General features: G+C 36.4%; 1 protein-coding gene across 1 annotated transcript in view; it reads right to left on the reverse strand.

Moving 5' to 3' along the window:
- LOC107687092 (visinin-like protein 1) overlaps positions 1-11,390 on the reverse strand; it is a 27,310-nt gene extending 15,920 nt beyond the window's left edge. The window contains exon 1 of the mRNA XM_016484274.1: positions 11,317-11,390. Coding sequence (XP_016339760.1) covers positions 11,317-11,326 — 10 coding nt within the window. The 5' untranslated portion in view covers positions 11,327-11,390. The remainder of the gene's footprint in view (positions 1-11,316) is intronic.
- Positions 11,391-12,752: the final 1,362 nt, after the last annotated feature.

The raw sequence follows: 12,752 nt of genomic DNA on the forward strand, positions 1-12,752 counted from the left end.
ATAAAAAAAAAAACAAAAAAAACTTTTTTTTAATTCAAACGAGTCCTCTATCCATAATATTGCTTAAAACAGTTGTGCCATCTGAATCAGGAGAGAAATATGCACAGATCAAGCATCGTTTACAAGTGAAAACCGTTTTAAACAAATATGTCAGTGGATTTTGATGTGAGAGGATAACAGGGGTTGGACTTTTTCATTGAAGGAAGTGTTATTATGGATTATGACCTTCTATTTTGGCCAGAAGGAACAGTTTAAAGTTAAAATGACCTAATGATGGATTTGCTTTTAACAAACATGCAGCTTTTTGCTTCACATGATGTTATTTGATGGACTGGAGTCATGTGGATTACTTATGGGTTATTGTGATGTTTTTATCAGCTGTTTGGACTCTCATTCTGACAGCAACCATTCACATTGATGAGCAAGTGATGTAATGCTAGACTTCTCCAAATCTGTTCTGATGAAGAAACAAAGTCATCTACATCTTGGATGGCCTGAGAGTGAGTACATTTTCAGCAAATTAAAATTTTTGGTTTAACTACTCCTTCAAGACTGCTGACCTTTCATTCCAATAAAAACTACTGTGGCATCTCTTTGAGCGCATGTGTCTCTGCTGAGAGTTTCCACCAATTCCAGTCACCACTGTCTTCCATCATTGCCTTTAACTCTCTCTCTCTCTTAACTCCCTGTGACAGCTCAATATAACAGGGGCCATGAACCTCACAGGGACAGAAAGTGGGTTTTATCTGCATAGTCAGACATAATAGATCAAACGCAATAAAGTAGCTGTCATTTAAACAAATGGAGCTCCAAATGAAGGTTTGGGAGGAGCATGTTCATCTAATCCTGTCAATCACAACACAAAGATAAATGGCTGCTTTCCTTGTTCCTGTAATAATTCTTGTGGCATCGTTCCATCATCATTGCCTTTTCTTTGCATTATTTCGATATAGTTAGATAATTGATTAAAAATTACATTTAGTGCTTTTGAGAATGCATCAGAAATCATGAAACTGATATTGTTATATTGATGTATTTACAGATGTTATTAAAGATAGAAAACATGTTTTTAGCAACTAATATGGGTAAAAACAACTTAAAACCAAAATTTCTATAATCTGAAGAGAGATTACTAAAATGTATTATTATTGACATATAAAGGTGAAACAGGCACACACACATATGCACCAGTCCAGCACACAAACACACATCCGATTGAGCATCACTGACCTGAATAGAGAGGGTGCTTTAAGTACCCTGTAAGGACACTAGCCTTTTCACAACAATGTTCCGGCCCTTTTATGGTGGACAAAAGTGGCATGTTACAAGTATGCTTTATCAAAACCCTGGGATGATACCACTGGTGAATAATTGGTTGTCCTGGTAACAGACCAGGAAGCTTTCACAACCCTTGTGTCACAAAATTCAGCAAATAACAACTGGTTAGATGCTATGCCATGAATGGATGTTAGCTTTGGCTTACTTTTGTTCTTTCGTCACATGAAATAGCAAAATCAATTCATCTTAAATTTGATTTACTATTTTCTATTCAGGGTTGGGTTGCAATTTTAAAGGGGTCATGAACTGAGAAACCAAAATTGATCTTTTGGCATATAAGAGGTCATTGTGCTATAAAAATATCCTGTAAGTTTCAGAACTCAAAACTTTGTCGTTAGTCTAAAAACAGCTTATATTGAAGGCAGTCTGCCAAAACGACAGCTTTTGGAATGTTCTACTCTATGATGTAATAGTGTGGATAAGCGCTGCCTCCGCAGAAGAAGATCGACATCACTGTCTGTTCAGCCCCGCCCACCGATTCACGCATGTAGTGTTTATGAGAGAGGCGAACGCACAGGTCTACGCAGAAACCAAACGATAAAGATGGTTCTAAAGACAACTAGATGCTGTGTAGTGCCAAGCTGTGGAAAAAAACAGTCTTTGCATTGCCTTCCTTTTGATCCCAACGTTAGGAAAGAGTGGATGAACTTTATTTTTAATTAAGTTCCAGATCGCCTCAATAAGAACCTGGTCTTTTGTTTACTTCAGTTTACCGCGGATTCGTTTACAAACAAGGCACAATTCGACGAGGAATTTTCAAAAAGATTGAAACTAAAAGACGATGCTGTGCCGACTATCTGACAGTCATGTCGCAACACACAAGTGTGAGTAACTGTTTTCATTAAGTGATCACTATTGCTTTGTCTGTTAAAAAGATTGTTTGATATGAACTGAGTATTTATGCATTTTTAACCTAAATCACAGCAGCAGTACAACAGTACAAAAACAGAGGCAGTTCATGACCCCTTTAAGTTAGCCATTTCAGTGGAAGTAATTATCTCAAGGAAACTTAACCAGTAACTCAGCATGCATGCATGCACAAAAATATAATTATACCAAAAATATATAGCCTAATTGGCCTATACCAAAATCCAAAAATGTAAGACCGTATTAAAAAAAAAGGGATTCAAAATAGAATTTGAACTTGTAAATACATAAAGATAATAAACATAAATATATAAAAAGAATAATAAATATTTAAGATTCTTCACTATTAATGTCAGCATTATGAATGTATGATATATAACAGCACCAAATCAGTTATCGACCAATACCTAGAGGTCCCTCTATAATTATTTTGTATTTCTATTTGTCTAATTCAAAAATTTTACTGTTTTCCATAGCTGATGGCATATTTGTTTTTTCAGCAAAGTAAAGTAGTTAAATACTATATATATATATATATATATGTGTGTGTGTGTGTGTGTGTGTGTGTGTGTACCTACTTAACCATATTTTGGGGACAAATTTGTACCCAAAAGTGAGCTAAACCTGACAAAAATCTCCAAAAACCTCCCTTTGGGGACGTCCTCATTTGTAAAACTGGTATAAAAATAAAGTAAACTAAGTTTTTTTAAATTGTAAAAATGGGGTAGGTTTAGGTGTAGGGTGATAGAATATACAGTTTGCACAGTATAAAAACCATTACGCCTATGGAATGTCCCCATTTAGATAGCTAAGTAAACGTGTGTGTGTGTGTGTATATTTTTTTTTCTCAGAATTTATTGGCCATCTGTCATTAAAGCAAAAGGGACACATACTACTATTCTGAAATAAAATTTTTCCCCAAAAGTTTTCAATTAACTTTTCACTAAATGTAACATTACTGTATATAAGTTATAACAACTGGATACTGCATATTCAGTAATATAAGTAATATATACAGTAAGTTGGAAAAATGCAAAATCATGATCAGAAATTGAGGTCAATATTATGATCCTTCTCTCAATCTACGAAAGTTTTATGGATGTTTACGTCACTCCTGAAGCTTTTTATGCCACCTTCTCATGACTGCAGTTCAATTACAGGTGAGTCATAAAATTCTCCACTGACTCATGTGGCATAACAACCAATAGTGGGCATAAATAATGCAGCTGTTTGGACTATATGCGCGCTAAAGGTCAGCCATGCTTATCTGGAGTCAAAGGGGCACATCCAAAACTGTCAGTCATCATCATCATCGTCTGCCAAAGGAGCTTTTGTGAGCAAAAGAGCCAGCATAAAGGAGATTCTTCAAGTATACATGAACAGATCAGTGGGGAAAATACATAGTCCCTTTATTTTCCCCTTTCTCTGTCAGTAACAACAAACCTCTCTGTCTCTAACTGTACTTTTTCTCACAGCCACTAATGCACAACACTCACACACACAGGGCATGGTGGCAGATGGTTCAGGGCAGTAATTTAAGGTACTTGCAGTAGGCAAGGGGCTGCTGGGTCCCATGTGGGGTACAGGGCAAAGACAAACAAATCACTTAACAACTGCAGGACTGTAGCTAAGCTGGGACACTAAACGCAGGATCTTCTAAAAGCATCAAATGCCTAAACAGCAATAAAATAATGATTGTAGATGCATCTTGAATTTTGAAGAGGATATTTTGTCTCTGTGTTTTTGTTTATATGTGAAGGTCCAGCATTCTTTTGGACCCCATTATCTTTCAATGTATATGGACAAAAACAGCTGAAACATTCTTCAAAATATCTTGCTTTATGTTCTACAGAAAAAGCAAGTCATACAGCTTTGGAATGACATGAGGTTGAATATGTGAATTTTCAATTTTGAGCGAACTATCCCTTTGGGTAAAAGACTCCTGCTTTTTCAAAAACAAGTGCTCTGATTGCCAAAAGATCAAATTCTGAAATCAAGCTCAGAAATTTCTGAATTTAAGCATTTCTCACAAAAAAAAAAAAAAATCCAAAAGTAGCAGGGTAATTTATTTGAGCTCTTTACAATGCCAAAAAGTCAAATTTGTTTTTATTTTTTATCTCTTTTACATTAAGGACTTTCAGGAGAAACATCTCAGACAAAGTTGATTCTAAAATGCAACATAGCTGAGAATCCCGTCTCCTGAGCTATGAAAGCGCAACCCCTAAGCAATAACATTTTTTTCTTTGGGATAAACAGCTAGTCATGTTTACTGGCTCTAAACGAGTCCCACAGCATCATGTTAAATTAGACCCTCTGGTGTTTCTATAGTGATGTTTCCCCACTCCAGTGCTGAAGAAACATATTCTCCACTCTCAGGAGAAGAGGGCAACCCAGTGAAGGTCACCGCACATGCTCTCTACCTCTCAAAATGTTGTATGTACTAAGTACTGTCATTTGGTAATGCAACACTGTTGCGGCTAATGGCTGGAAATACAAAGAAGCATAATGCTGTATTTTGAGGAACCTAAAAGCACTATAGTTCCACTCCACAGAATACAATGAAACTCCCAAATGCTTCCTCAAAAACCAACTGTATTATGTTCTGAATTAGAGATAATGCTGTGCAAGGAGTAAAAAAGGGGTTAATAGTAATACCAATTAGTGTTATTGCTAAGGCACACAGGGTGAGTGACTTGAACCCCTAATACAAACGCAAACTCATCCTGAACCGTGAAGCTTGTTGAGTAGAGGTACCGGTATGTTATTTCTATAAGCATTTAGACTTTTTAGCTGATTTTCACCTGTCAAATGATGTCAGATGAAAAACCATAGATTTATACAGAAGTAGGAGTTTAAGTCAAATCTAAAGACGATGATATCAGAGACTTGAGGGTGGGCTCATTTCAATTCGCCAGTAAACTACCAATTAGATCACCACAGAAACCACCTAGTAATGCCCTAGAACCTACACAGCAACACAATAAAAACAGAATCCTGCCACAAAACCAACACCAACATTGTGGCGGCAAGTTTTGCACAGGCTTTTATCCATTTACATATTTATAAAAATCTGGTATTTAGTCTCATACAAGCAATATAATATTAACATTAATATTAATTTAAATAATATAATATAATATATAAATTAAAAGACATTAAAGGGATAGTTCACCATAAAATGAATATTCTGTCATTGTTTACTTACCCTCAATCTGTCCCAAACCTGTAGGAGTTTCTCTCTTCTGCTGAACACAAAAGAAGATATTTTGAAGAATGTTGGTTACCAAAAAGCTGACGGTAGCCATGGACTTCCATACTATTTTTCCATGCTATGGAAGTAAATGGCAATGATCGAATTTGAATTTTTGGGTGAACTATCTTTTTAAGTTCATTTCCTTGTATAATTTAAAAATTATACATAAGATGGTTGTCAGATGATAAACTAACCCCCAGCTAAACAAAATATTATAAAATCATTACCATGCTTGTGGTCTAGGAAAGGTTTTAAAGGTTCTGCCACTACTAGAGTACAAAACAGCAACATTGTAAAGAGTTGATTTCAATAAGCTCATGCCATCCATCTCTGTTAAGCAGGACAACATATTGTACCATTAAACAGCTGTTCCAGATGCTGCAATAATACAACTTTGAGCAAAATCAGTATTTAGTATTCAGAACGGCAGGTCACACAGGTGCACAGTCTTTCTGGGTTCATTTTATTGTGCTACATTTGATTTAAGTGGCTTGGCAGGCTGTATTTGAACTGCCCTCTCAAGGATGGTACTTGGGGGGGAAATAAATGGGATTATGAAATGTGGTGACCAGTCTGGGCAGTCGATGTAGTGTACACTTCAATGCTTCTGAAAGGAGTGCACTACATACAATTTGTGGCATCAGATACGGTTCCAGTGAAAAAAAAAACTGCAAATCAATTGTAAACATCAAAAGTTTGAAATATCGTCTCTCGGGAGGTGCAAATGTTACATATATGCTTAGTTTCTATTGTGCAAATCAATTGTAAACATCAAAAGTTTGAAATATCATCTCTCGGGAGGTGCAAATGTTACATATATGCTTAGTTTCTATTGTCAGTTCAATGTAAAATCAATTTGTGTTCAAATCAATAGGCTGGAAACTGACAAGCAGTCAGATCCTAAAGGATGTGCTGCTCATGCTATCTATAGATTGGAAGCAGTGGGCATCATTCTATGCCAACACTATGTTTACCATGGAACAGTCAGTCCTACTTCTCAGAATCAGCCTTATCATGGTTTGAATTTCATATCCTGCCTTATCTATATGCTGTAGCATGTTGGGTAAGCGCATTGAACAATTTGTTTCTAACACCCCAGGGCATCATCCGATAACTCCAGCTGCTAAATGTATCTGACAGCATCCCCCCGTTATGACACTGTACTTGCCTCTCATTCAAATTCAGAACAGGAAGCACAGCAAAGAACAACAACAACACCAGAAAAAAAGATTAACAGAAAGAAAACAAGCCAGAGCACTTCTGTTTGACATGACGAACATACACAATATTAACAAGATCCTATCGGAGAGGGGAACAAAACGCAACAGTCCTCATTCATTCTTCCATGCAGGCATTCCTTTGTTTTTCCACATCGAGCTGCCCGGAGGCCATTAGATCAGTCCCGCCAAAAAGCTGACAACTGTGTGTGGCTTTCAGAGCTCAGCCATTTTAAATCTGCCATCCATCTCCATGAAAACCAGAGCATGTGATGTGGGTAATCAGTCAGTCGGCCATGCGTGTGAGTGTAGTGCGATACTGCCCACTGCTCTTGTCTTGTTGGGGACAAAATCAAGGGGACGGCTGGACGTGTGTGTGCTGACCCTATGACCCATCCACAGCCTTTTAGTTCACCTAAAAAATTTTAAATAATATTCAATACGCAACATTTCTGAGGTCTCTAAATTATTAACCTGATCAAAACTTGCTGTACACAATCTTGTGCATGCCTTCTGTCATATAATTGATAGTTTATGCTTTTTTAGCAAGTCGGTTTTAGTGTAATTCTTGTGCCTTTTTGCTGTGAACGTTTAACTGAATTTTATAAGTAAAGGTAGGAAAAAAAATATTTTAAGAACTGTTGACTGAAATGTTCTTTGGGAACCTGCAGTCTTTTTTGTACATCTCTCATTCAAGATTGTATTGTATTATATATATTTGCCATCATTCATGTTCAAATATGAGCTACATATTCTCCAATATCATACTATATGGACCATAAAAGCCTGATATATCAAATATGGTACTCAACAAAAAAACACATGCAAATTTTTTTTATAATATATTCATTATATTTGTCAAAAAGTTCAATAGAATGCTTTAAAAATAAAACATGTCAGGCTGTACAGAGTTAAAGGACAAAGCTGCTGCCATGTTTCACCACAACAGTACAACTTTTCAGACATTTCAAACTAAGTACGGATTTTACAATCACCCTGCACTTCAGCAACTGAAGTGTGTCATGGTCAGATGAAGTAATGAGGCCGTAGCCCTCCACTCTTCTCACCATTGAAACCATCCCACATCTCTCTGCCCTCTGCCGTGTTTCATCTAAGCATACATAATCACTTCTGCATCCATTCATTATTTGAGCTTAATGAGCAGTGCCCGTGAGACATACTGAGCTCATTGAAGATTCATGGCCACTCGTAGGCCCATCCAAATGGCAGCATGGATGCAAACATATGTGGTGTCAACACGCCGATGCTGTCACAACTCGCTGCTGATAATTTTAGTGACAGTTCAGTGGTGAGCACTTGGTGACCAGTGAACAGAGCACTCAATGAGCAGTCAATTATTTATTAAAGTTGAATGCTTATATGCAGATTGTTTACAAATTTAAGAGCACACATTCACAAAGAAAGAAACGGAACAGACATGGGATGTGTTTTAAAATTGTGTATGCTGTTTACCTAGACAGCTTATTTGGTGCCTGATACCTAAAAATTCTCTAAAAGCCTATTATGACTAAAAATGCTTCATGAGCTTATGATGCCCAAAACTGCTGCAGTGTCCTACAATGCCACAAAATGCTGCATGCATCCATGATGCCCAAAAATTATCCCTAGAAATATGCTGTATGCACCTATAATGCCCGAAATTGCTGCAACGGCCTATAATGCCTAAACAATTCTGCATGCGTCTTATGATGGCAAAAAAACATGGCATGTGCCTATGATGCCAAAAAAATGCTGCATGCATCCATGATGCCCAAAAATTATCCCTAGGAATAAGCCTAAAATATGCTGTATGCACCTAAAATGACCAAAAAATGCTGCAACGGCCTATGATGCCTAAACAATTCTGCATGCATCTTATGATGCCAAAAAAAAAGAAAGGAAAAAAAAAAATGTAGCATGTATCCATGACGCCCAAAAATGATCCCTAAACTGTGAAATATGTCTCAAATATGCTGTGCGCACATATGATGCCCACAGTAAGCTGCACAAGTAATGGCAAAAATGCTGCTGAAAGAAAAAGGCTGCACACATATATGATGCCCAAAAATGCTACAAGCACATATAATGTGCAAAAGTGACGCACAAGTCCATGATTCCCAAAAATGCTCAATGCACTATGAATGATGCATTCATGATGCCCAAATATGATCTATGAAATATTCCTAAAATATAATGTATGAACCTGTGATGCCCCAAAATCAACCCTAGAGCAAAGAAATATGCCTAAAATATACTGTACGCACATGATGCCCACAAAAAATGCTGCTCAACGAAAACGTCCAAAAATGCTGCAGGCACATATAACTGTCAAAAAATGCTACATGAGTCCATGGTGCCCAAAATACTATACAAACCCAGAAATGCTGCAGTCCCCTATGATGCCCAAAATAAGGCACTTTTGATGGCCAAAAATGCTGCCTAGGAAGGCATATTGAGACACAGCCATGTTGTCCCACTCATACATGCGTGGCGCAAACACGACACTGACTCGCATCTACGCATCCATGAACTTTTCTGGCACCGCGCTATCATAAACAAACCTTAACGCCACAGGCTTGTTGTGTCAACAGCACAGACTAATGCAACAGACCAAGTCGTCAGTAGGATATAAAACCACAAGCCAACTTGACACTCATTTGAATGTAAAACCAAATTAACAATTATGAGTTTATTATTATGTTACATTTTGTTTAATCTTACTTTAATAACATCAATATGAATGCACGATATAGCAATGCATGACTAAGATTAAACAACATAGCAATGCTTTTTTAAGTAAAAGTTGTAATGGCACATTATTGAAAAACATTTGTCCCTTTATAGCAAAGAAAAAGTGAATGCATCAGTATTAATGTGTTTTAGTATATGTGGATCAATTTATCAAGTGTTACTAACTGAAATATAAAATCTATATGTTGTATTCAGCGAAGCTTGGAGGAGCAATGCGCGCATTATGAATTGACATGATGAAATAGCAGATAGATAGATAACTATTTCAATACAGATACAATATTACTCACCCAAATATTGTGAGAGAAGTATCCGGTCTTTTATTTATCGCTCAAAGTGACTCGTACTCTCGCAGTTGGAGGAGTAAACTGTACTTCAACAGAGAAACGCCACCTATTTGTTTCTTCTCTGTGATGAGGAGGATGAATGGAGCGGTTTCGTTTCCCTTGCCAATACATTTGCATAAGGACCGCCTAATCCGTTCTCTGATTGGCCAATATCAGACATTAGAGCGACTGTCAGAAATTATTCGTTTTTAATTGGATGCTCTCAACTGTCAGTCAAACACAGCTCGTTGCAGCATCCCTTACGAACTAGCGCTTGTTGCACCTTCCTGCGGGCATCACTGCGTGCCAACAGAGGAAATGTGCATGTTTATCTTCACTCGAACAGGTACTTTAATCATTTGCATTCCAAGTGTACATGTGGAAGAATCTATCTATCTATCTATCTATCTATCTATCTATCTATCTATCTATCTATCTAATGTTGGTTCTATCTATCTATCTATCTATCTATCTATCTATCTATCTATCTATCTATCTATCTATCTATCTATCTATCTAATGTTGGTGACAAATTAAACCACATAAACATTTGATCAAGTTTGTGCTGGAGATGGAATGGAATCAATTTTAGGCTACAAATGGAGACTACTGTTACAATTGTTCTCAATTGCTTTGGCTTAATTTTGAAGCCATCTTAACATTTTCTAGATGTGCAATCACAATTCAACTGCATGTCTGCAAAATAGCCTATTGTAACTTGCCCAAACCTTTTTTAGATACAGATTTTAAAAGTAGGTGAAATTTTACTGGAAAAGTCAAGTAATACACAGAAAAAGACTTATGCACGTTTGTATGTTTACAGTCCATTTATTTTTGTAGCGATGTGTTAGATATGGAAAATAAACATTTGCATGTCCAAGTTATAAAGTCAACATTTGCCAATTTAGCAGACATCACAGACATTTCATGCCATATATTTACAGAATGTACATGTATGTCTGACTGATTTTGATAACTGAATGAATAATTTTGCATTTGATGGCTCACAAAGTTATGAAGAGTGACAAAACTTGTCAGTTTTGACCAAAAAGCCAGTTATAGTACAAAATTGTTGACAATTGCACTGACTCATTTGCATGTGCCAAAACACACGCATTAAAGGGGTCATAGGATGCCCATTTTCCACAAGTTGATATGATTCTTTAGGGTCTTAATGAAAAGTCTGTAACATAGTTTGGTTAAAATTTCTCTTGACCCCTTTAAGAAATTCAAATCTGGTGTGAACAAGAAACTAATTGTTTAGAGATCTGAATCTCAATTAAGAATTGAGCCAAAGCAATTGAGAAAAACTGTAATAGAATACCAGGTGACCTTATGTTGTTTTACATCCAATACCCAATGCTCAATTCTAATTACAATATTGACAACTCAACAATTGCTTGATTAGCAAATAGTTTTCTTCTGATACACAATATTCTATTGTTGTCCGCTTACTTCTTTTTAAATGGTCTCGTCCTGTCCTTCCTTTTCATCACTTTGCCTTTGGATCTCCTTGGCCATTTAGCATCATATCAGAAAGGGTGTAATTGTTTTCTGGACTCACCTTCACGCATATTCTGGGTCACTCTAAAAGAACATCAGCAGACATGTCATGCACGTCCCTCCTGGTGTCCTCCCACTCCAGACTCTCCTCCACAGATGAGGAAATATGGCGTCCAGCACTTTACTGGCAGGTGTCAGTATGAAATGACGTTCTGAGAGGAAAACAGCAGGTATCTGGTTTACAGTCTCTTGCAGTTTCCCGGAGATGGGCAGCATTTGGTTAACAGTTGGTTCTCACTGTGGGCTTCTGTCACAGTCAATTGAAAGTGCGTTGTTTTGCCCTGCCATCCACCCCGCTGCTGCACACATGCTATTCCAGAACTTGATCAGAATTAGGAGACCACATATGATACTGTGAACTCTTACTGTGATGTCCAGTCCTTCCTTTGTGGATTTTTCTTTGGTATGCTTAGAAGTGGATAGGACATTTTTGGGTATATTTTCACAGTAGATGAGAGTAACAAGGTTATATTCAGGGTTGAATTGCATGTAACGTGCCCTTTACAGATAATGTCACCTACCCTTGCAAAAAAAAAAAAAAGGAAAGTGTTCAAAGTGCACTTGTAGTGCACTTTAAATCTTAAAAGTATATTTAAAAACTGTACTTGAAGATAATATATGAATTAAAACACACTTAAGTACACTTTTAAAAAGTATGCTTTGTAATAATGTCAAATAAAAAGTACTATATTTTAAATCATCACATCATGCTTTAAAGTATACTTATTTTAATGTGTTGACTAACATGAAAAATTACATATAATGATGCATGAAAGTCTATCTTAAAGGGATAGTTCACGTAAAAATTAAGATTCTGTCATTAATTACTCACCCTCAGAAAGTTAGTAAGGGCATCGTTAAAATAGTCCATGTGACATCAACCTTAATTTTATGAAGATAATACTTTTTGTGCACAAAGAAAACAAAAATAAAGACTTTATTCAACAATTCTTCTTATGTGTCGTGGTACCGTCTGAACGCTTGTCGAATACTGACACGGAAGAGAAAAAATTGTTGAATAAAGTCATTTTTGGTAACATGGTAGCTGCGTTGCTGTCTATGGAGGGTCAGAAAGCTCTCGGATTTCATCAAAAATATTTTAATTTGTGTTCCAAAGATGAACAAAGGTCTTACGGGTTTGGAACAACATGAGGATGAGTAATTAATGACAGAATTTTCATTTTTGGGTGAACTATTCCTTTAAAAACACTCTTAAGTTTAAATAATGCCATTTTATATCAATATAAACTAAATTTTATATATTTTTTATAATAAATTAATATTTAATATATTTTTTATAATACATTTAATTGCAAATAACATATGTGTCTGAAAACATTACATTTAGTTTGCACTTGAGTGTATTATTTTAAAGGACATTATTTTCCGTAATAAGTATACTTTTTTTCCAAATGGGTAGGCCACACAGACCAGTGC

The sequence above is a fragment of the Sinocyclocheilus anshuiensis genome, unplaced genomic scaffold (genome assembly GCF_001515605.1).
Source record: "Sinocyclocheilus anshuiensis isolate Anshui unplaced genomic scaffold, SAMN03320099.WGS_v1.1 scaffold1251, whole genome shotgun sequence".
Taxonomy (NCBI): domain Eukaryota; kingdom Metazoa; phylum Chordata; class Actinopteri; order Cypriniformes; family Cyprinidae; genus Sinocyclocheilus; species Sinocyclocheilus anshuiensis.